General features: G+C 48.4%; 1 protein-coding gene and 1 long non-coding RNA gene across 8 annotated transcripts in view; both read right to left on the bottom strand.

Annotated features, from left to right (window-relative positions):
* LOC123091868 (uncharacterized) overlaps positions 1 to 11123 on the bottom strand; it is a 26669-nt gene extending 15546 nt beyond the window's left edge. Inside the window, exons 1-5 of one of the 6 annotated variants that reach the window (XM_044513475.1) lie at positions 9792 to 11115; positions 8048 to 9685; positions 7658 to 7888; positions 7464 to 7572; positions 4678 to 7350 (exon numbers count right to left, since the gene is read on the bottom strand). In XM_044513475.1, coding sequence (XP_044369410.1) covers positions 4694 to 6427 — 1734 coding nt within the window. In that variant the 5' untranslated portion in view covers positions 6428 to 7350; positions 7464 to 7572; positions 7658 to 7888; positions 8048 to 9685; positions 9792 to 11115 and the 3' untranslated portion in view covers positions 4678 to 4693. Of the gene's footprint in view, positions 1 to 4677; positions 7351 to 7463; positions 7573 to 7657; positions 7889 to 8047 lie in introns of those variants that run through there. The other 5 variants (XM_044513474.1, XM_044513476.1, XR_006443666.1 and 2 more) reach the window with 5 other exon arrangements.
* A 1633-nt stretch (positions 11124 to 12756) lies between these two features.
* On the bottom strand, positions 12757 to 14471 carry LOC123091870 (uncharacterized). 2 transcript variants are annotated; one of them, XR_006443669.1, is made up of 3 exons: positions 13886 to 14465; positions 13323 to 13673; positions 12757 to 13186 (listed from the first exon to the last, which is right to left on the bottom strand). It is a non-coding gene; the product is annotated as an uncharacterized lncRNA (long non-coding RNA). The 2 variants fall into 2 exon arrangements; XR_006443668.1 differs by having other exon boundaries at positions 13323 to 14471.
* Between the last annotated feature and the right edge of the window lie 7600 nt (positions 14472 to 22071).

Below are 22071 nucleotides of genomic sequence, written 5' to 3'. Positions count from 1 at the left end.
GGCCTCGCCGGCACCCGCGCCTGCAAGCTGCCCTGGGCCTCCTCGCCCCGGCGATCTGGGCGAACGCCCAGTCGGGCGCCGCAATGCCCGACCCGCCCTTGCGCCCGATCCGCTAAGGCCCCCGGGGCCAATGACAAGTGGGCCCCCGCCCAGAGAACGTTTTAATAAAAAATAATAATAATTAGAAAATAATAGTAATAATTAATAAATAATGAAATTAATTAATTAACTAATTAATTAACTTAATTAATTCTGATTAAATTAACCAATTAAAATTAATTAAACTAATGATTAATTAACTACTGTTAATTAGCTAATTAATTAGTATGACAGTGGGGCCCACCCCCTTAATTAATTATGAATAGTTTAATTAACCTGTTAATTAAAATGTGTCACTGACCAGTGGGACCCACTGGTCAGGTTGACCAGTCAACTCTGTTGACTGCTGATGTCAGCATGACATCATGCTGACGTCATTAATACATTTTTTCGAATTAATTAAATAAATAATTAAATTTCAGAAATTAATAAAATCTTTAGAAAATCATATCTTTTAATCCGTAACTCGGGTTAAAATGTTTTCAACATGAAAGTTGCTCAGAACGACGTGACGATTCCGGATACGCAGTCCGTTCGTCCGCCACACCCCTCTAACCTATCGAACCCGCAACTTTCCCCCTCCGGCTCCTCTGCCCGAAAACACGAAACACCGGGAATACTTTCCCGGATGTTTTCCCCCCTTCACCGGTATCACCTACTACCGCGTTAGGGCACACCGAACACCGCGTATTGCCTTGTTATATTTTGTGATGCTTTGTTTGCTCTGTATTCATTATTTCTTCCCCCTCTTCTCTCCGGTAGACTACGAGACCGACGCTGCTGCTGACCAGTTCGACTACGGAGTTGACGACCCCTCTCTCTTGCCAGAGCAACCAGGCAAGCCCCCCCCTTGATCACCAGATATCGCCTATTCTTTTCTATACTGCTTGCATTAGAGTAGTGTAGCCTGTTACTGCTTTCCGTTAACCCTATTCTGATGCATAGCCTGACATTGTCGCTACATCTGTTGATACCTTACCTGCAATCCTATATGCTTAGTATAGGATGCTAGTTTATCATCATTGGCCCTACATTCTTGTCAGTCTGCCTCGCTATACTATTGGGTCGTGATCACTCGGGAGGTGATCACGGGTATATACTATACATACATACTATACAGATGGTGACTAAAGTCGGGTCAGCTCATTGAGTACCCGCAGGTGATTCTGACGAGGGGGCTGAAAGGACAGGTGGCTCCATCCCGGTAGAGGTGGGCCTGGGTTCCCGACGGCCCTCGACTGTTACTTTGTGGCGGAGCGACAGGGCAGGTTGAGACCACCTAGGAGACAGGTGGGCCTGGCCCTGTTCGGCGTTCGCGGATACTTAACACGCTTAACGAGATCTTGGTATTTGATCTGAGTCGGCTACGAGCCTATACGCACTAACCATCTACGCGGGAGTAGTTATGGGTATCCCGACGTCGTGGTATCAGCCGAAGCACTTCAGACGTCAGCGACGGAGCGGCGCGCGCCGAATTGGACTGGAACGCCACTAGGCTAGGTCTGCTTTCGGCCGCCCACGCAACGTGCAGGTGTGCTCAGGGCGATGGGCCCAGACCCCTGCGCGCTTAGGTTTAGACCGGCGTGCTGGCCTCTCTGTTTTGCCTAGGTGGGGCTGCGACGTGTTGATCTTCCGAGGCCGGGCATGACCCAGGAAAGTGTGTCCGGCCAAATGGGATCGAGCGTGTTGGGCTATGTGGTGCACCCCTGCAGGGAAGTTTAATCTATTCGAATAGCCGTGATCTTCGGTAACAGGACGACTTGGAGTTGTACCTTGACCTTATGACAACTAGAACCGGACACTTAATAAAACACACCCTTCCAAGTGCCAGATACAACCGGTGGTCGCTCTACCTCAGGGATATGAGGAGGGGATCGCCGGATAGGATTATGCTATGAGAGGTTACTTGGAGATGCTACTTGGAGGTCTTCGACCTACCCTCTTCTGCCTGTTGCAAGACGAAGGTGACCAGAAGCGTAGTCTTCGATAAGACTAGCTATCCCCCTCTTATTCTGGCATTCTGCAGTTCAGTCCACTGATATGGCCTCCTTACACATATACCCATGCATATGTAGTGTAGTTCCTTGCTTGCGAGTACTTTGGATGAGTACTCACGGTTGCTTTCTCCCCCCTTTCTCCCCTTTCCTTTCTTTCTGGTTGTCGCAACCAGATGTTGGAGTCCAGGAGCCAGACGCCACCGTCGACGACGACCCCTACTACACCGGAGGTGCCTACTACTACGTGCTGCCCGCTGACGACGACCTGGAGTAGTTTAGGAGGATCCCAGGCAGGAGACCTGCGCCTCTTTCGATCTGTATCCCAGTTTGTGCTAGCCTTCTTAAGGCAAACTTGTTTAACTTATGTCTGTACTCAGATATTGTTGCTTCCGCTGACTCGTCTATGATCGAGCACTTGTATTCGAGCCCTCGAGGCCCCTGGCTTGTATTATGATGCTTGTATGACGTATTTTATTTGTAGAGTTGTGTTGTGATATCTTCCCGTGAGTCCCTGATCTTGATCGTACACATTTGCGTGCATGATTAGTGTACGATTAAATTGGGGGCGTCACAGCAGTGGAGACAAGGTTGTTCATGAAAGGGCCAAGGCGGGACGCCAACACCTTGGCGATGATTTTAGCAATAGCATGGATGAGGCTAATGGGGCGGAAGTCCCCGATTTCTTCCGCCCCATCCTTCTTTGGTATGAGCACAATGTTGGCCGAGTTGAGCCAGTGAAGATTTGTCGTTTGGAGGCTACTAAATTGGTGGATGACTCTCATTACATCCACTTTGATAATCTGCCAACATTTCTTGAAGAAGCTTCCCGTGAAACCATCCGGTCCCGGGGCCTTGTCACCTGGCATAAGATCAATGGCCGCTTTGACCTCGTCTTCGGTGATGTTGTCGTCAATGCCAGTGAGGTCAACCACCCTAAGGTTCAGGTTCTCCCAGTTTAGATCCATCGGTCTGGGTTGTCCCCCTCCCAGACTGCTCGCAAAGTGGTCATGGATAATTTCCTCTTTTTCCTGATGGTCTGTGGTCCATCCAGGATTCTTCTTGAGCCTGTGGATGTGATTTTTTCTTCGCCTTGAGTTTACCCTAAGGTGGAAAAATTTGGTATTGGTGTCCCCCTCCTTGATATTAGCAATGCGAGCACATTGCTTTTTGCGCGCCCTCTCAACCGCCGCTAGGCTGACGACACGACGCTTGAGTCGAGCCCAAAGATCCCTTTCTCCCAACGAAAGGACGCGTGTCTCTTGGGCAATGTCAAGACGAAGGATGACGAGGAGGGCCGCATGAAGATGCAACTTTGCCTTGGAGAAAAGCCTGCTACTCCACTTAGACAAATGTCGCCCCGTTTGCTTGAGCTTATGGAAAAGCCGTTGGCATGGCTCTGTGCGGGCACACGGCTCCTCCCAAGCCTTGGAGACGATGTCAAAGAAGCCTGGGATACAGGACCAAAAATTCTCGAATCTGAAGCATCTTGGTCGCTTCGGGCCCCTGTCATCGGCAAGGAGAAGGGGGCAATGGTCCGAGAGTGAAGAAGAAATGGCATGAAGCACATGAGAATCAAAATGCATGTCCCAGTCGGCGTTGCAGAAAACCGAGTCCAGCTTGCACAAAGTAGGGTTCTGACGCTCGTTACTCCAGGTGAAGCGTATGTTCTGGAGGTGGATCTCTTTTAGTTCACAAGAGTCTAGTGTAGCACGGAAGCGGTTGAGGCGGCTGCGATTGATGTTCCTATTATTTTTATCTCGAGCTCGGTAAATCTGGTTGAAGTCGCCCATGACAATCCATTTAGTGCCATTGATGGGTTTTTGAGCGATCAATTCACTGAAGAAATCATCCTTTCTGTTGGAGGCCGTTGGACCATAGACACTAGTGATCTTGAAAGGGGTATCGGAATGAATGACGTTGACCATTGCGGAAAGGCAGAACTCAGTGATGTGGACATCGGAAATGCGAACGACACTATCATCCCAGAGCATGAGGAGGCCTCCTCTGGATCCAGTGGCTGGACGCTGAGCAAAGCTCCGGAGTCTATTACCGCCAAGGTAGGAGGCGATGTACTGATCTATGTTTTCCATCTTGGACTCCTGAAGGCAGACAATGTGGCATGAGGTGGAGGCGATCGTCTCGTGCACAGTCGCACGTCTGTCCGGGTCATTTAGTCTTCTCATGTTCCAGCACAAAAAATTAACATTTGGAATTATCATCAGGAAACTAGTATTCTCATGGCATTGCTAAACAATACCCATCCGGATTGCAACAAATGAGCATGTCGAACCAGCTCATTGTACGACCGCAACAGCCTGCAGTAGGGAGCAGTCGAGGGCGCAGCTGTAGCCTCATGGGACTTCAGGTGTGGATGGTTGCTGGATGTGGTAGAGGTTGGACGAGACATGGCTGACATAATCTTCATTAAGCAACGGAGACGACGAACAACAACAAAGTTACAACAGGAAACCAAGGGGCTACAATCATGACGTGAACGGCAGGAACACATCCAACTAAAGTTATTACTAGAGGACACAATAGGTTTTGCTAACATTGGAAACTTGTGGTAGCTCGAACTGCTGACTTTTGCGAGGCAGTCAGACCTCTCCTGTTGCCTCACCAGCAACAGCCGCATGGTCCATGGCAGCCTGGCCACCGCGGCTAATCAGAGCATCTTCAATCGCCGTGGCATCCTCGTCATCGAGCTTGAACAACGAACAGAGCGCCGACAGAACCGAGGGCGACAACTCGTGTTGGAAGCGGCGACTCAGCTCCTCCAGAGCGTCCTTGGTGACATCCTTACCATCCTGCACTATGCCGAGGCTCCGGCAGACCAGCTTCTCAGCCTCCCTTGTGACCGGAACAGCAACATGACGCTCCTTGACATGAGCAGTGGTGCGACGCAGGGAGAACCCTGGGTTGGTGTCAATGGCCACACCAGCCAAAGTCTTCCTCCGGTTGGCTAGGCTCTTGGGCGGGGCACGGGGCTGCCCAGCCAAGAGCGGTGCCTCTGGCTGCACAAAGAGGGGCGCCAGGCTGTCGTTGGTGTGGCCTGTCGGTGATGGAGAGCGGCGAGCGGGCTGGCCGGAGACGAGGGGCGGCGTGACCTGAGCTGGGGACTGCTCAAAGCCAGGTGGACGTGGGGGAGTGGCCGTGGCCACCACCGTGGCGGGCGTCAGAGGCGCCTGGATGCGCAAGACGATGCCGGAGGCCGGGGTGGGCGCGTCCACCGGCGACGGCGGGGTCGGCAGGACAGACGTTGGGGAGATGGAGCGTGCCGCGTCGAGGGGATGCGTGCAGCGGGACGAGCCGCCGCGAGGGCTGCGCACAGGGCTGGTCGATGAGTGAACCACAGCGCCCCGGCGGCGATGGCCGTCACGCCCCTCCCGACCTTCATTACCGCCGCGGCCTTGGTCGCCGCCGCGGTCACGAGCCTGGTCACGGGAGGCACGAGACCGGCTGCGGCCGAACCACCTCGAGCCCCTGTTGTCGCGGTCCTGGTCGCGGCCACGCCGCGCGGCATCATCATCTTCTTCATCACGACGCCAACCATGCCCCGAGTCGTCGCGAGGCTCCTCACGACGCTCCGTCGACACACGGTCGCCGTCGACGATGCCATGAACCCAGGTGAACTCATTGATGTCCGCGTTTGCCCTGGAGTCGTCATCGCGCACATTGGAGAAGTCTTCGTGGAGACCCAAGTGGACGATGACGCGGTAGCGAAGCCGGCACCGCCCCCGAGCTGGCACCCGCTGCGGACCACGTCTCGCCGGCAGCGTGAGGTGCATGACGCGCGGGATGGCGCTTGGGTTTGTCGCCCAAGCCCAGATGCCCAGAGTCCTGGCATCCTCTTGGCGCGTGGAGCGGGGCAGCACGTAGTCCAGCTCGCAGTCGACTCCGATGACACGACTGATCGTGTCGGCGTTCCAGGCGTGCAGCGGGACTCCCTCCAGGCTCAGCTGCACGTGGTGCTTCATGTCTTCATGCTCGGCATGGGCCTCCATGATCCAGGGCTTGGGGTGGAGCTCGAGGCGGTCGCGCCGGAAGTTCCCGCGGTTGACGACGTCGTCGCGGTGGTGAGGATGAGTGAACGTTGCGAGGTAGTCCTCCGGGAAGTGCCTGACGACGGTGAGCATGGACAAAGGGATGTTGAACTCCTTGTGCAGTGCGTCGGCGACGGACGAAGACGAAGCTGGGCGGCGATCTCCTCCCAAGGAGATGAGGACGCAGTTGGTGGTGAGAGCGTCGGCTTGCACGTCCATCTCCGGCGTGGCTGGCACCACAACGCGCCCCATGGCCGGCCTGGAGTGCGGGTCACCCAGCCTAGGCATGACGAGGGCGTCGCCGTACGACCGAACAAGGGGCGCCGGAGCAGTCGGTGATGAAGGGAGGCCGCGGGGGCTGGTTGTCGACGGAGCGGCCGGACGAGGAGCTGGAGTGGTCGCCCGAGCTTGCCGTTGAGTCGGTCGCCCCCTGCTAGGACAGCCTTTTGCACGGTGGCCGGATCTGAAACAACTATTGCACCTCACCTCTTCCTTGCAATCTTTGGCTCTGTGGAGTGGGGAGAAACAATGAAAGCACTTGCCCACTAAATGGAGGGGGATTTGAAGCCGCCTACGAGGAGCTGGAGGGGGAGGGGGCAGAGGAGGCTGTCGCTGAGGACGGGGACCGGGCGGCGGCCCGACGCGCGTCCAACCAGGCTCCAAGGGCGCATCTCGTACGCCATCTTCAAGTCACCGCGCGCGGGCGGCGTTGGCAGCGGAAGACCCGGCCTGGAGGAACATCGGCGTCCCATCGCCGCCCGTGCAGTCGCGCGCATTGATGACAGCTTCTTCATTAATGCGCAGCAAAGCCGCGTCGGACGCGACGATGATGGAGGCGACGCGCACGCCCCCGCCTTGAAGGGTAGGCGGCGTCTCCAGAACCTCGCCAGCAAGCACAGCAGCGCGGAACCGCGCACGCGAGGCCGGGGAGGGCGGATCTAGATCGGCCACAGGCGACGCAGCAGCAGACAGGGGTAGGACGACCGGAAAGAAATTTTCCGGCAGGCGGGCAGGCGGCGGCGGCAGCTGGAACGGGCGCAGGGAAAGGGAGCTGATGGTGGCCGGCGAGCCCGGAATGGCACGCGCCGGGAGAGGCTGGTGGGTTGACGGGCGCGGGGGAGGAGGGGGGCGCGCGTTTGTTGCCATGCCGTCCGCATTGGACTCATAATGAGCGAGCGTGACATTGTTGTCGAAACTCTGACCGAGATCACCTAAACACAATAGTAAAATTCTCAATAATATTACTCATAAACTACAATAGTAAAATTATATTGGAATTCAGACATGGCCATGCAAGTTATATTCTGAGCAAATTTGACAATACCTATCAGACCAAATGTATATGCATCTGGGCCACTTTTCGGAGCGGTCCTAAACCAAATCTTTTTCAGCGTCTCTTCAGTTCCAACGGCATAGTAATACTTTGTGTCAAACTGCAAGAAAAGTCATAATTAAGCCTTGAATCAAGATTCCAGCCTTCATAAAACATAAGCATCAAATGTTTGACGTGCCGGTAACCTTCAGGTTCTTGATTGTACAATGATGAACGTATCTCGAGGTATATTTGTAGAACGTATACTGCGAATGCTTTCCCTTTGCAGAACAATTGAGATTATCTTCTGAAGTCCCGTAAATCCGTTTCGAAAAAAAAAAGTCCCGTAAAACACAGTGCTCGATCCAGGTTCTGACTGTTGTCACCCATGAGATTATCATGGCTGTACTGTTGTGGTTGCCTTGTCTGATATGAACCTGTTAGAGCACCTAATCAATCAGTATGAGAGTGGAAGCCACAAACAACACCATTATTGAGCTGCAGAAAAGGGTAGACACTGATCCTACAGCTCCCTCTTTGCTGATTGCTGATTTGTGATTGTATTAGAAGATGGAAGAAAAGCAACATGGCCAGACCTTTATCGTATGGCATGCGCCGAGGAGGCCAGCCATCCTTCTTCCACCGTTCTTCTTCTCCCTGAATCCCCATTCTTCTTTTCCCTGAATCCTCTTCTGTTTCTCTTTTCTATACCAGGGAAAAACCGAAGCCCCGCCATGGCCTTGGAGCCCCCCCTGCCAGCCATGGAGGTCCGCCTTTGCCTGCAAGGACTTCGAACCGCCGCATCGGATCCCTCTGCCTCGCGCGCCCGTCCGCCATCGCCCGGCTCCGGCGAGCTCCTGCCTAGGTCGCCGGATCCCTCGCTCCAGCTTTCCTTGCCGTTCCCCCGCCTCGCCGCCCGCCTTCGAACCAGCCTCCCAGCCCCTGCAAGCTCCAGCCGCCGCCGCTGCCGTTCCGCATCGAGCCGCCGTGCTGCCCCCAACCGCTCGAGCCGCCGCGTTTCCTTGATCAAGAAGGTGCACTCGAGCGTCGTCGACATGTAGCCGGTCGTGCAGGGGTAGACGTGCCGGCGTGGTGGGCGGTGGCGGCGCACGGCGGCGCGCGAGGCTGGAGGTGGAGACGGGGATTGGGAGGCAGGGCTGTGCGAGGGTCGATTTTCTTTCTTTTTTCTCGGTTGTACCGGTTCGGGTTAACTTATTCCGAGTACTGCGCGTTGAATACCCAAAATAGTAGGACTTTTCTAAAAAACGCCACGACGGTGAACCCGGAGACCCAATCCGTGCTTTATTATTAGGGAGAGACTAGCACACATGCCCGTGCGTTGCAACGGGAGAGAAAAAAAATAAATTTTATAATTATTCTTGGAAGACGCACAGCACAATCACACATATCAACGATGGTTGAACTCCGTAGTCAATCCACATTATAAAATCTTAGCTCAGAAACTTTAAATAGTTTGTGAAACAAAAATGTAACCTACTTTCACTGAATAGATATCAATATGTTTTGAGCGTAAAACCATCTGCACCTCAAGTAAATGACAATTACTCTAGCTCCCATGGCACCACCTTTCCTAATCTGAAAACAATGTATAATCTAAGGAAATGTGTGTGTTTCTTTGATATAACAGAACTGCTACCATGCTGCCCATGGAACCCATAGTACTGAACAATATGAACTAAATGACTAAAGCGACACAGAAGAGGAAACACATATTTTTGCGAATAAAGGAGGAAACACATTTGTTTTTATTCCAGAAAAAAGTACCTAAGTTTCTAGGACATTGTTGTAGGTCAGTTCTCTTGCAGCACTATCTGACAATCGCAATATTACAGTTTATTTTGTTACTTCAGCTAAGATTTTCGATTGAACAGCTGACTGTAATATTAAATTTATTCACTCAAGCATTAAGTGTTTTAAATTATCCCAGAACAACAAACTATAATCAGACTGTCCCAAAAAAGTGCGGCTATGTGCTGACAGTGGCCATTCATAGGAGATAAGACATGAGCTTATTAGCAGCTGGCCGGTATGCAGTTAGGCGCTGCATGCTATGATTTCTCCGTTCTTAATATAATTACATGAAGCAATTGGCTCCAAAGCTTATAATCTGATGTGTGCTCGTGTCATCAGTTTCTCATCTGATCTGAATCTGAACATTATGTTACCTCACGCTTCAAATATCTTGCATCTACTAATTGCATCCATGCATCCAACTTCAGGGTGGAAGAAACACATACATAGAATTAAGGTTGGAAGAAACAAACCTGAGGATATCAGTACACCTCAAATTTACCTATGAGCAGCGGCAGAAATACGTACCCAGAATTCATGGTAGTTAACTTGCCGTTGGAGGAAGCTGGCGATCCAGCATGGTCTTTTACCCCGCGGAGGAAAAGAGATCAGATCACATCACTGCATCTGGTGAACCTGAGCTACAGGCTTGCTTGGAAAATTGGAATTAGTACTACCACAACTAATTATTTGTTATATCCACATGAGGTGAGCAGAGGAGAGCTACAGGAGTACTAAACCACAAAGATTGCTCTGGTTTTAATATAATCAATCAACCAGAATGTACAAAACATGAGCAGTGTACAAATGAAGACTTTCACATTAGTGCCACCCTAGTAGGAATTAGTTTAATTAAGGAACACTACAGTTGACAGTCCATGACGCTGCATGTGAACGGCACAGCTAATTGATCGAATCCCTGTGACATGCACTCTAGCTAGGACATCTCTGAACAGAGTTTCAGTTCTCTCACGCGCTAGTGTAGTAAGCAGCAAACTGGGCATCAAATTCGTGAGGAATAAAACTCACCACGGCTGGACGGTACAGCTAGAGCATGAGAGAGATGGAGGGGGCGCTACCTCGACGAGCTCCATTGCATTAGAGTAGACGCGTCCCGCGAAGATGCACACGGTGGTCTGCGTGCGTGATCAGGGAGAGGCCGAATTGAAACGAAGAGAGGGGAAGAGAGAGGCGGGGAGGAGAAGAGGGACCTTGACGAGCTCCAGCGGTGAGGAGCACGAGCTCACCGGCGGCCGAGCTCGCACGCCCCGCATCGGCACCTCGGCCGCATGTTCCCTGGCTGTCCGGCGGCACGAGATCCCCGTTCAGTCCAGCGGCCTCCTCCTCCCCACGATCCTGTCAAATCCCACCGCCTCACCAACACCCGCAGGAGGAGCAGATCCCACCCGCGGAAGGCAGTCACCAGAACCGGCGACAGGCAGCGGTGACGCCGGTCGCCGCCGCGGCATCGAGTTTCGCCGGCGGGGGGAGGACGCGTGGGAGGGGGCACTTGGGGTAGGGGTAGGCTCGACGGCGGGGCAGGTTCCGGCGGCGCGACGGTGAGGCGGGGTCCGACGGCGCAGCAGCGTGGCAGAGGGTGGCGGCGCACTGGAGGTGGAGATGAGATGGGAGGGGTCGTGCGGGATCACGGGTGGAATACTCAAAAGGGCATACTAAAAAGGGCAGGGTTCGTTTTGCAAAACCGAAACGTTTTCCCACATCCACTTAAATAGGGACGGCGGGTTTCATTCCTAAAAACCATAGGGACCTTTATGCAAAAAAGCCGCTACGGTGAACCCGGAGACCCAATCCGTGCTTTATTATTAAGGAGAGACTAGCAAAAGAGCCCGTTCGTTGCAACGGAAGAGTAAATAACACATATTCTTAACCCAATAACCATGACAAGTTGCATATTCCTAACAATCCCTTATCATTCAACTTCTAACCATGACCCCCGGTATACAATTCTAATCTTAGGTTTTCAATATTAAACAAAATCCAACCATGACAAATGTGCACAATGGTAGTTGCGGAAAAATCTGTTGGTACCAAATGCTTCAACACATATTAAAAATAAGTACAGTTTTAAGGCGTATACATTCTAGAAAAAAGGACAGGTTAGTTGTATCAAATAGAAGATCTCTGGAAACTTATGGGCCAAAGTAAAGAAATGAACGTAGGAGAAAAGATACACAAATTAGATTATGCTACGTAGACCCTATTTTCATGATACATCACCTTGTTTATCTTGCTGCTTCAGAGTAACTTGCATATATAAGAAGGTTATTATAGAGCCAACAGAAATAAGATAACCACTACAGAGTTCAATCGGACTTCTAACATTAGAAAACAATTTGCCCCTTCCTTTTGGTTCACATTTCTTTACAGTTTTTCTTAACTATTTGGCATTCTATGACCATTTATACAGTATTTTTCAGATAATTTTGCTGTCCCTACTACTAAAGTTCAGTTCTGGACACGGTTAAGCCCATGTACTACCCTTCAACAACAAAAAACATATAATGACCCGGAGCAAGCGAGACCCTTCCCCCAGGCAGTCAAACTGGAAGTGTTGCTCCTGCATCAGGAGTACCAGGGGCAAACAGAGGCCCGTATCCCAAAGGTCTGCTGATTAGAGGAAACTTGGAGCATCCATTAAGAAAAATTTCACATATGAAACCCATCCTGATATATCCCGATTCTCGGATCCTCTGACCAACGGAGGACACACCATTTGCACTGCACAATTGAATGATCCATTCAATGCATGGTGAATTTGTTTTCATAATGGGAGAACTCCGTCAGCATATTAATGGTGAGTGGTAAAACCTGACCAGTAGTATGTCACATTGAGCTAAGTTACAGTAAGTTTTATTTTGTGCCCTTGACCACTTAGTAAGTTTCTTGTATTTTTTCAAGCATGTCAAACATATCATTGCATGCAAAATAGTCAAAGGGACCGGCACACCTTATACAGCTAATACTCTATGCAGAAGCAATTAGTAATAGTATATCCAGCAAGTAAGAGAACTCTCTTTCCTTTCTGTCTTAAAAATCACAAGGATGTCCTGAATCATTTTCAGGAGCCACCAGCTCAGAGCATAAGTAATTATCAATTGCAGCACCCACAACTACCTTGACAACAGTTTCTGAAGATGAAAAGTTAACAAGCTCAGGCCTAATTATCTAAAAGGATAACTGAAACATTATAATGGTAAGATTGCTGACCATGAGGATCTGTTGTATCTTGGTTGATGTTTTCAACTGAAAAATCTTCAGCTAGACATTCAAGATAGATACTTGCTCGCATCAATTTAACTTGCTACTTGCTGCAGCTAGTTTCACGAAGGAAAGAAGATGGCAAAATAATACAAAGTTTCTATCCTATAACCATAAGAAAAATCGGTTGTAAATGAAAGATAGCGACTACAGGAGGTGATCCAAGCTTTCATCCTCACATGTGACTGTCTCTTCTAATTAACCACAGTCCATGTGAGTGAATGAGTGAGTTCATCAGCACAAGTGTAGGAGAACATATACATAGAAATTGCTATTCAAAATCTTGCAACTTATATGCACATTTTTTTCATCCTATAACCATCAGTAAGCTCTGGTTGTAAATCAAAAATAGTTGCATAATAATTTACAAACAAAAAAAGATGCCTGTGGCGAAGTAGGCGGAGACGACAACTGATGGTCTTCCGGCAAAGTCGGCGGAGGCAACGGCGGATGGTCTTGCAGCGAAGTCCACAGAGACAACGGTGGATGGTCTTCCCGCGAAATTGGCGGAGGCGACATTGGACTGTTTGTCTTCAGAATTTGTGATGTGATCCGGTCGAGGCTTCCTTTTTATGACACCGAAGAATATGTGTAATCCGAGTCAGGCACCCATGGCTATCGTGTTGGAGGCGTTCTCCGTTTTCCTGCACGGACACGCGAATAGATACTAATATTGTATGGTCGTGTCTTATAGCTTACTGCAAGCCTGTCTCGAACTCTCAGTTCCCATTCATGCAGTTTAGTGTTGGTAATACTAATAACAAAACAAAGTAGGTGCACCTTTTGCATATAGTGACTAATCTCCATGCCGTAATCTTCCCTCGCCGGTCCACTCGCCAGTGAGTCTAGAGCCGAGCCGGCGACTCGATGTCCGCCGAATTGAAGGAAGACGTGACACAACAGGATGGGGTTAAAGAGTAAGAGGGAGTACATGGCCGGGAATGCTGGATTAGGTGAGGGGGCTCGCTGAGAGTGTCTCGGAGGAGGGCACCGTCGCAACTGGATTGGCGGATGAATACTTCCCGGTGGCGTTGGTGGTGCCGGTGGTGGCCAGGAAGAGGGCTCGCCGTGCAAGCATCATGAACGGCGCGCACTTGCAGACTATTCCTCTACCTCTGAATACTGTGCTGGCTGTCATAATATTTAGTCATTGCATATGTAGACATAAGAGCTAAGAACTGAATCAGGCATTGGCTTACTTATTATCAATCTCTATATATAGATGTTACTCCTCCACATTTGACTCGATCAAACTCAATTATATGGACTCAATCAAACTAAAGTATCTTCACAGGTCCATGTAACTGAACTAATTAATCAAAAAGCAACCTGGTGGACATTACCTCAAACACACCATGGGCACTATGATACATGATCAGCAGCAACAGAACATGGGCGTGTCTGGCTTGGGTAGGATCAGCAGCAACAGAACAGCCTTGACCACCTTCTTCCTCCTCTCCGATGCCTGGACCTCCCCTCTCCTTGACCTCACGGCCACCTTAATCCACCTTGATTGTTGCAATCAGGAAGCACACCCAAGGAAGGGGGTGGCAACGGCGGCGACTCCATTGTATGGTGGAGGCTGCAGGCGCGCCGGAGAGGGAGGCGATGCTGGGCGTGATGCTGGTGACACAGGAGGCAGCGTGTGGCGAGGAAGGCCGCACTGGGCGGGGCCGCCGGCAAGGAAGGCCAGGCGTAACGGGGTGGGGGCGCGATGGCGATTGGTTTTTGCGCGCGGTGGAGGAGGAAGTTGACACGGGGGACGACGGCGAGGCGAAGGCAGTGCCTGGTGTGGTGGAGGCGTTGATCAGCGGCGAGGGAGGCGGCGCTGGGCGTTGGCGGCCGTGGAGATCCGCGACAGGGCGACAGAGACCGGCAGCATCTCCTCCACGCCTCTCCACTACAAAGAATTGCCGGTTGAATATACCAAACGACAGGGTGTTTTTTGGAAAAATGAAATGTTTTCTCTACCTCCACTCCTAATGAAGCAGTTGGTAAATAATATCCACGGTTTATTTTCGCTGGTTTTTCGTCTCTCCTCCTACCAACCCCTCCCATCCTAGTCTATCGGTTTATTTTTCTCTCCACTATTTATTACAACCAGGACTTTCCTAACGTATAACAAATCACGAATCTAACTTCCTTAAATTATTCATATCAATCGATTCTTTTTATTGGTTCAATTTGTCTTAGGAAACAAATAACAAATTTTTAAGAAACAAATAATAGATTTGAATCTAACTTCCCTAACTTATCTAAATCAATCGATTTCTCTCATTAGTGAAATTTGTTTTAGAAAACAAATAACAGACACGTCACAAACTTCCTCCCAATAAATAGTTTCTTAACATTTGCAAACTTTCCTAATCAGACACGTCACAAACAGGCAGATACTGATATCATGTTACCAAACAATAAAACCCCATTTGCATAGAAATCAGTTCAAAATCCCATCTTTTCTAAATTTTTACCTTTCCTTGATAACATCCAATATTTCCTATATTTTCCACCTATTGAAGGAAATCACCCCTACATCGATATTAACATTTTTTTTGGAATGAGATCTCCAGGTTATGATTTTTTTGCGATTCTTTCCAATCGTGACCTCTCCTTCCGCTCCGGCTCCTTCTCGCATAATCACCTCCACCACAGCCAGCTGACGCCAGCCTAGACCTCTTGCCTCTCCACACCTTCTCCGCCACCTCCTCCTCGTACTCCATCGACAATCCCTCCGCCACGTTTGTCCACGGCGGTGTCGAGGGCATGGCGCAATAGCGTACCAGTGGTAAAGTAGCGCATAGCAGCAGGAAGAAGCACGCAACAGGCGAGGCGAGCGGACGACAGTGGAGGGAAGAGATGCGGCCGGCGTGGCTGAGGGGGCGGCCGGCAGAAGATGGCCGCGACAGGAGGCGGCACAAGGCAGGGGCGCGACAGCGGGGCGAGTGAAGGGATATGCGGCAGTGGACGGGGTGAGCGCAGCCAGCGAGAGTGTGACGCGTCGCCAGGGTGTGCGCCGCGCGGGGCACAGTGGTGCGGTGGCTGTGGCGAGCGTGATGGCAACGGTGGGCGCGACGGACGCGGTGTGGCACGTGCGTGGGCATGGAGAGCCAGAGAGGGAGTGGCCCCGCGGGCGCGGAAGAAGAGCTGAAGGCTCGGGCATGGATGCGCATAGGAGCGGGCATGTGCCACGGGGTCAATCCGAGGAGCTCAGTGGCTACCCCTGCAATGGCCATGGCGGACGATGGTTCTCGGCCACGACGAAATACCTAACGAGAGCAAACGAGAGGGGAAACTGGGGAAAGGCAAGAGGAGATCACGGCGGTGTCAATGGCACCCTAGGGGAAGACAGGGGAGCTCGGGGCGGCGCGGATCGAATGGCAATGTCGTGGTGGCCGAAGGTTGAGGAAGACGGCAACGACGTCGATCTGGGGGTGCTGGACTTGATCTCGTTGGCGCAGACGAAGTAGCGGAGGCATTCAGAGCTCCTCGATAAGCTCCTAGCCACCAGGGAGGGCAGTGGTTGTGTGGACGGGGTCGATCATGGTGGTCGTGGCATCTGACTTCGTCCAGATCACCGGGATCAAGCGAGCGAGGAGGAGAAGTGGATCTGGGAGGGGCATCGTGGAGGAGTGAGGCCATGGGGGCAGGGAAGGCAGGGCGTGACCCTTATCCATTCCCCTTTGATGCCGGCGAGGTGGTCGGGCGGGAGCCCGGCTCTGCAGCGACGGGCTCGGGGAACAGGAGAAGACGATCGTGCGGGGACTGGACCACTGGGCCGGTTCGGTGGCAAGGCCCGGGGTAGGGGGAATTTCCTTTTTCATCGTCCTTTTGGTTTTTAATGTATTCTAATCCGTTTATCCTTTTTAACACTGTTTTCTATTTATTCTTATATCAACTAAATGGATTTTGTTAATTGTGAAACTATGCGCACAATTCGAGCACAACATTTTTAGGTGGCACAAAAAGTTTGGGGCCAAAAAGAAATACATAAAATTAGATTTATATTAAATTGGTTATTTTAACTACTGTTGGACCTCTTATTAATTTGACAAGATTTAATTTTTGGGTCAAACAATGTTGGGCTCAACATGTCAAAGATCAGTGAAATTTATAGAATATGGTGAACATTTTAGCTTTACTGTTTGACAAAATAATTTATTTGACTTTATTTTAAATTTGAATTGGGCTTTGATTTTTATCAAGTGGCAGTTTGACTTAGCAAGCCTGATGACATGACATCATTAGGGGGAGCTCACTGTAGCTAACGACTTGAGGTGTTACATAATTTTCCCATTTCTGAAATTTCATTGTTAAATGATTGGGGAATATATCACACTATCCATTAGTTCAGTCAAGCTCACCACAAGTCCACACATTATTGCCAATTGAGTAAGTCTTATTGATGGGGAGAATAGGCTATGTGTGTGTGTGTGTGTTAGAGAGAGAGGGGGAGAGAGTGAGGAAGAGGGAGGGGGAGAGAGAGTGTGTGTGAGGATTTGGTGGTAAAAAAGGTCGCCAATGTCGTAATATTGAACTCTTAAAGTTAATGTGGCTCCGTTGCGACGCACGTGCGTTCTCCTAGTAGTCACTTAAAAGTAGGATTGCGGGTTGAATACTAAAAAACATGGGGTCTTCTCTGCAAAACAAGAGTCAAATTCATGTTAATGTTATTTTAAAAGTAATAATATATTTTCTATATCAAATAATTTATCCAACGTATAAACTGTTAAAACAAATGTAAATATCCACTTTAAAAGATTAAATGAAAGCATTAAGTATATGTAAGTAACCTTAAAATAATTCAGAATATAGTTTTGAAACTCAAGTGGATTCTAATATTTTTTGGAACAACAGTAGCTTAATTTTGAGTTTAAATAAGTAAGGATTTTCTTTTTGGTATTTAAGAGAATTTGTGTGCTGCTGGCTGCTGCTGATTTACACTGTGATGATTGATCAAATGTACCACGTACGATATATTATCACACACACACACGTATCTTGGGTGTTTCCTTCGGCGCCGGCCCTCACGAGATAACTGAACATTGAATTAATGTGGTACATGCATCCTACTTCATATGAGCAGCCCTCATGTTTTGATCGAACAGTTTCCAGCTGCCATCCCACTCGGCGCATAGATCATACCACCAACCTTAGCACCGCACTCACACAATTCTTCCTAGTTTTGTTGCTGCTTGCCGCTGCAGGAAGCAAAGGGCCAAAGGCTACGGCATATGGAGGAGGAAGGTGCAGCGACCGTCGACCTCGCGGAGCGCGAGCACCTAGCAACGGGACGATTATAAAAAGTTGTACGTGTATGGGCTAGACTAAAGCAGGCCCAAGTCTGCCATCATACTACCATGGAGGCAAAAACGAACTCTTAAGTTAGTACCACATCGGTTAATTCCAAAACATAATCGTAAAAGCGTATTATGACATGAGAAGAAAGCGTATTGCGACGATGAACCCGAAGACCCAATTTGTGCTTTATTATTAGGGAGAGACTAGTACAAGTGCCCGTGCGTTGCACCGGACGATAAAAGGGGCACAACCTGCTTCGTGTGTCATTTTAAACCATTTTTCATATCCAATTTTAATAAACATCGACAATAATGTCTAACATGGAAATTTCCTTATTTTTAATAAAATTTAATGTATTCATTAAAATTGTAACACCATTTGAAGAATAGTTAACATTTTCATGAAAATTGGAAATTTTCTTTGTAAATTAACATTTTTAACATATTTTTTTGAAAAGGATATTTTCTGTTGTACATTTCAAAATGATATTTTTTTTAGTAAAAACTGATTTTTGGGGGAATTTTGAAATGTTTAAAAAATGCAATTGTATTTTTTGAAATATTTTAAAATTATTTTTATGTGTTAAATTTTTGGGCATTTTTGTTTGGTAATTTTTACACGTAGTTGGTTGTTTGGTTGGGAAGAGTTTTTTTAACTATTCGGCTTTGGACCAAACAAAATAGTTAACGTACACAGATGGACCCACGAACTCATCTTCCTACCCCTGCTCTAGTACTCCTTATGTTCTACAAAAAACAATAGTATTCCCTATGTGTCGCCATGAGGGCACTTCCTTATCTTTCCCCATTCTACAGTACTCCCTTGTGCGCCTCCGCCACCTGCGTAGACGATTCACACAAGGTGAGATGTGGTCTGCTTTCCGAGGACGTTGTGTCCGGCGCACCTAAGTGGGGGAGAGTACTATTGTTTTCATTCGTTGCTCATGTCAACTCCATTTATTTTCATTTTTCACCTAGTTCATGATCAACTTCCACTCATATCCAAACCCATCTTTTTTCTTGCCCTGGAACCTTCTAAATCTTCAATGCAACTTTCAACTTCATTTACTTTGAATTCTGGACATTTGAGTCACATTTTAGTTGCTCAAATAAATGTTACATGTGTGCCCATAAATCATATTAATTATATTGAGCCACATCCTTAAATTCCAGCCCATTTGATTCCATCTAAAGGGTCCACAAAATCCTCCAAACCAATTTCATAAAAACCTACAATTTTTTTGAGAAATGCATTTTTTCAGAAACAAATATGTTTTTATATGGATACATTTTTTCCCGAGTCCATAAGAATGTCTCCTTGTGCAAAACCTGTGCAGCCCAGCAAACCGGATGCCTAGCCGGCCCAATAGGCCCAAACTGGCTAGCCTATTTTGGCCAGCCAGCCAGCCACCGAATCGAACCCAATCTTTCTCTCCCTCTCGATCCTTTCGGCGCCGTCATGGAGGCTCCCCCTCGCCGGCCACCTCCCGCCCGCTCCGACAAGCCGCGCCCTTCCTCCTCGCCCACGCGCCTCCCCTTCCCTTCTTGCTCGCCGCCGCCCAGGTGGGTTCACCGGCGAGGTGAGTGAACTCAGGCTCCGTTGCCACGCCTCTCCTCCCTCCGCTGGTGTGGTCGTCGCCCTCTCTCTCTCTCCCTCTGATCCCCGCTCTATCTCATATCTCAGGTCCGTGTGCCGCTAGAGCGGCGTGGCCGTCGCTGCTGGCCTCCTTTGCCCCTGCAAGGCCTCTCTCTTCTCTCAAGTCCGCGCGCCGCCTGAGGCTGGTCATAGTGGGAGTAACTTAGCTAGTAACATAGTGCTCTTCGAGAAAATTCTGCTTATGTGGCAAGTAATTAATGAGAGGTGGTAACATAATATGTTACTGTAACATAGCGCTTTCTATGATACTACTATTATGTTACTTTGCATTATGAAGGTAGTAACTTAGACTAGTGTCATATGCATGACACTAGTCTAAGTTACTCCCCACTATGACCAGCCTGAGCGGTGTGGCCATCCCTACCGAGGCCTCGTTGTTGCAACAGAACCAGCTGGCCCGCCCCATTTCCGTCATTTGTGAATCCTCGTGTGCTCACTGCTAGTAGTTGATATTGCAGAAAACTTGTGATTGTATTTAAATTGGCAAGATTTCATTCAATGAAGCAAGGTGGTACTATTCTAGGCTTTGATTAGTGGTGTGTTTGATTCTACAAAAAATTTACCACGGGCGCAGGCCCAGCCAAGCCCGTATGAGCGACGGAAGAAGTCGTGGTAGCCAAAAATCTGTAGCGCGGGTTAGTTATGTAAAATCACAGGGACGTTTTTATAAAAACGCCGCGACGGTGAACCCAGAGACCCAATCCGTACTTTATTATTAAAAATTAGAGAGAGACTAGCACACATGCCCGTGCGTTGCAACGGGAGAAAAAAATATCACAACCCCTACCCCTTTCGCGAACACCACCACCACCCCACACCCAGTCCACGACGCCCTTCACGTGGCCACGGCGCTTCGAAAGTGATTAACCCAAGGCGACGAGCTCGACCATCACATTATCTTTGAACTGTGCCAACAAAGTAATGTTTTTACCCTGCAAAAAAAAAACAAAGCAACATTTATAACTTCAAAAAACTAATCTTGTGAAAGTAGATGTGAGGATCACCCTCTACGAGCTACTCATTGATGCACGTGTGTTGCTACAAAAAAAAATTAATCTCAAAGCCAAGATGTGTCAATTCAGTAAAATTCATACTACATCAATCTCAATGTAGTAGTAAATGAAAAAAAGAGAAGATAATACATAATTATGTATAACATAAATCTGAATTGTTAACAAATCATCCGGTAAAATGCAACAAAAAAACTTTCCTTCAGTGTGGCATTGAAGATCCTCCGTAGAATGCACCAAAAAAAAAAAACTCGTTTTTTATCCATCGGGAACCCACGTCAGCCATGAGGAAGTTTTCTCGGCGTGATTATTCTCTGATTATTTCCAGATCGTTGCCTAATAAGCATTTTTTTTACTATTGTGTTGCCTAATAAGCTCATCCCACCAAGCCTGCCCTTTTATAATTAGAGAACCATAGACCTCCAAGCCCGCCATGCAAGGCAGCACATCCCGCACCAGGGATTTTCCTATGTGCCATTCAATAAAGGCACGATCTCATACCAGCCCGCATGATGCAGCACATCCCACGAGTCCGTCTTTATTTAAGCAGCGCATATGCATGTCACGAGCCCGTTTTAACCAACACAGATATATGCATGCCGTGCATGTATCCCGCTCCTCCCTTTATTGGCCCCTCTTTCTTATCATATCTTATTGATCCGATTGAATGATTCTCCTAAACTCACAGTCATATATAAATTGGTAAATTTTACTGTAAAGGAGCGAGGTGGGACTATTTAAAATTAAGCGAACGCACAAAATATCACAAGATGAATCTAGCTTAGTTGGATATACATCTGTGGTGAAGTTAGGAGACGTCACAGGTTCGAATTCCCACCCTGGCATTTTATTTTTGCTATTTTATTAGCCCTGGAGCAGACCCAACAATCTATTTTTGCTATTTTATTAGCCCTGGAGTAGACCCAACAACTGCAGAAGCCGAGAAGCAATGGGGAGGAGGCGGCCCATAGCAACAAATACATACGGGAAGAGTCCAACCCCAAATTTTGACGAAAATCTTTAGTGCGTATCCCAAATCAGTACCACCTTGTTTATATTATGATTTTGTCTATACAAATGATAAAGCGTATTATGATATGAGAAAAAGCGTATTGTGACGGTGAACCCACAGAGTCAATCCGTGCTTTATTATTAATTAGGGAAAGACTAGTAAAAATGCCCGTGCGTTGCACCGGGCAAAAAAAATTCAGAAAACCTGCTCTGTGTGCCATCAAGCACCATTTCTTATATCCAATCTTGATAAACATTGGTAATAAGGTTACACTTATTTTCGCTTTTAGAAGCATCAATTGTGGATGTGAAGGAGCCACCCTATCTGATGGAAGAGTAGTAGTGCATGGAATAGTCTGTCAATCGGTTTTATTTTTTATTTTTGGAAAAACAAATATATTATTATTTAAAAATGAACATTTTTTAATATTTCTAAATTTCTAATTGCAATGGTAATATTTTTGAACTCATGTAAAAATGGAACATTGTATTGGAATTTTGAGCTTTTTTTAAAGCATGAACATCTTTAAAACTGTGAATACTTTTTGAAAGCA

This window comes from Triticum aestivum, chromosome 4B (genome assembly GCF_018294505.1).
Source record: "Triticum aestivum cultivar Chinese Spring chromosome 4B, IWGSC CS RefSeq v2.1, whole genome shotgun sequence".
Lineage (NCBI taxonomy): Eukaryota > Viridiplantae > Streptophyta > Magnoliopsida > Poales > Poaceae > Triticum > Triticum aestivum.
The sequence above is the reverse complement of the archived record's forward strand: the minus strand, read 5'-3'. Positions and strand labels throughout refer to the sequence as shown.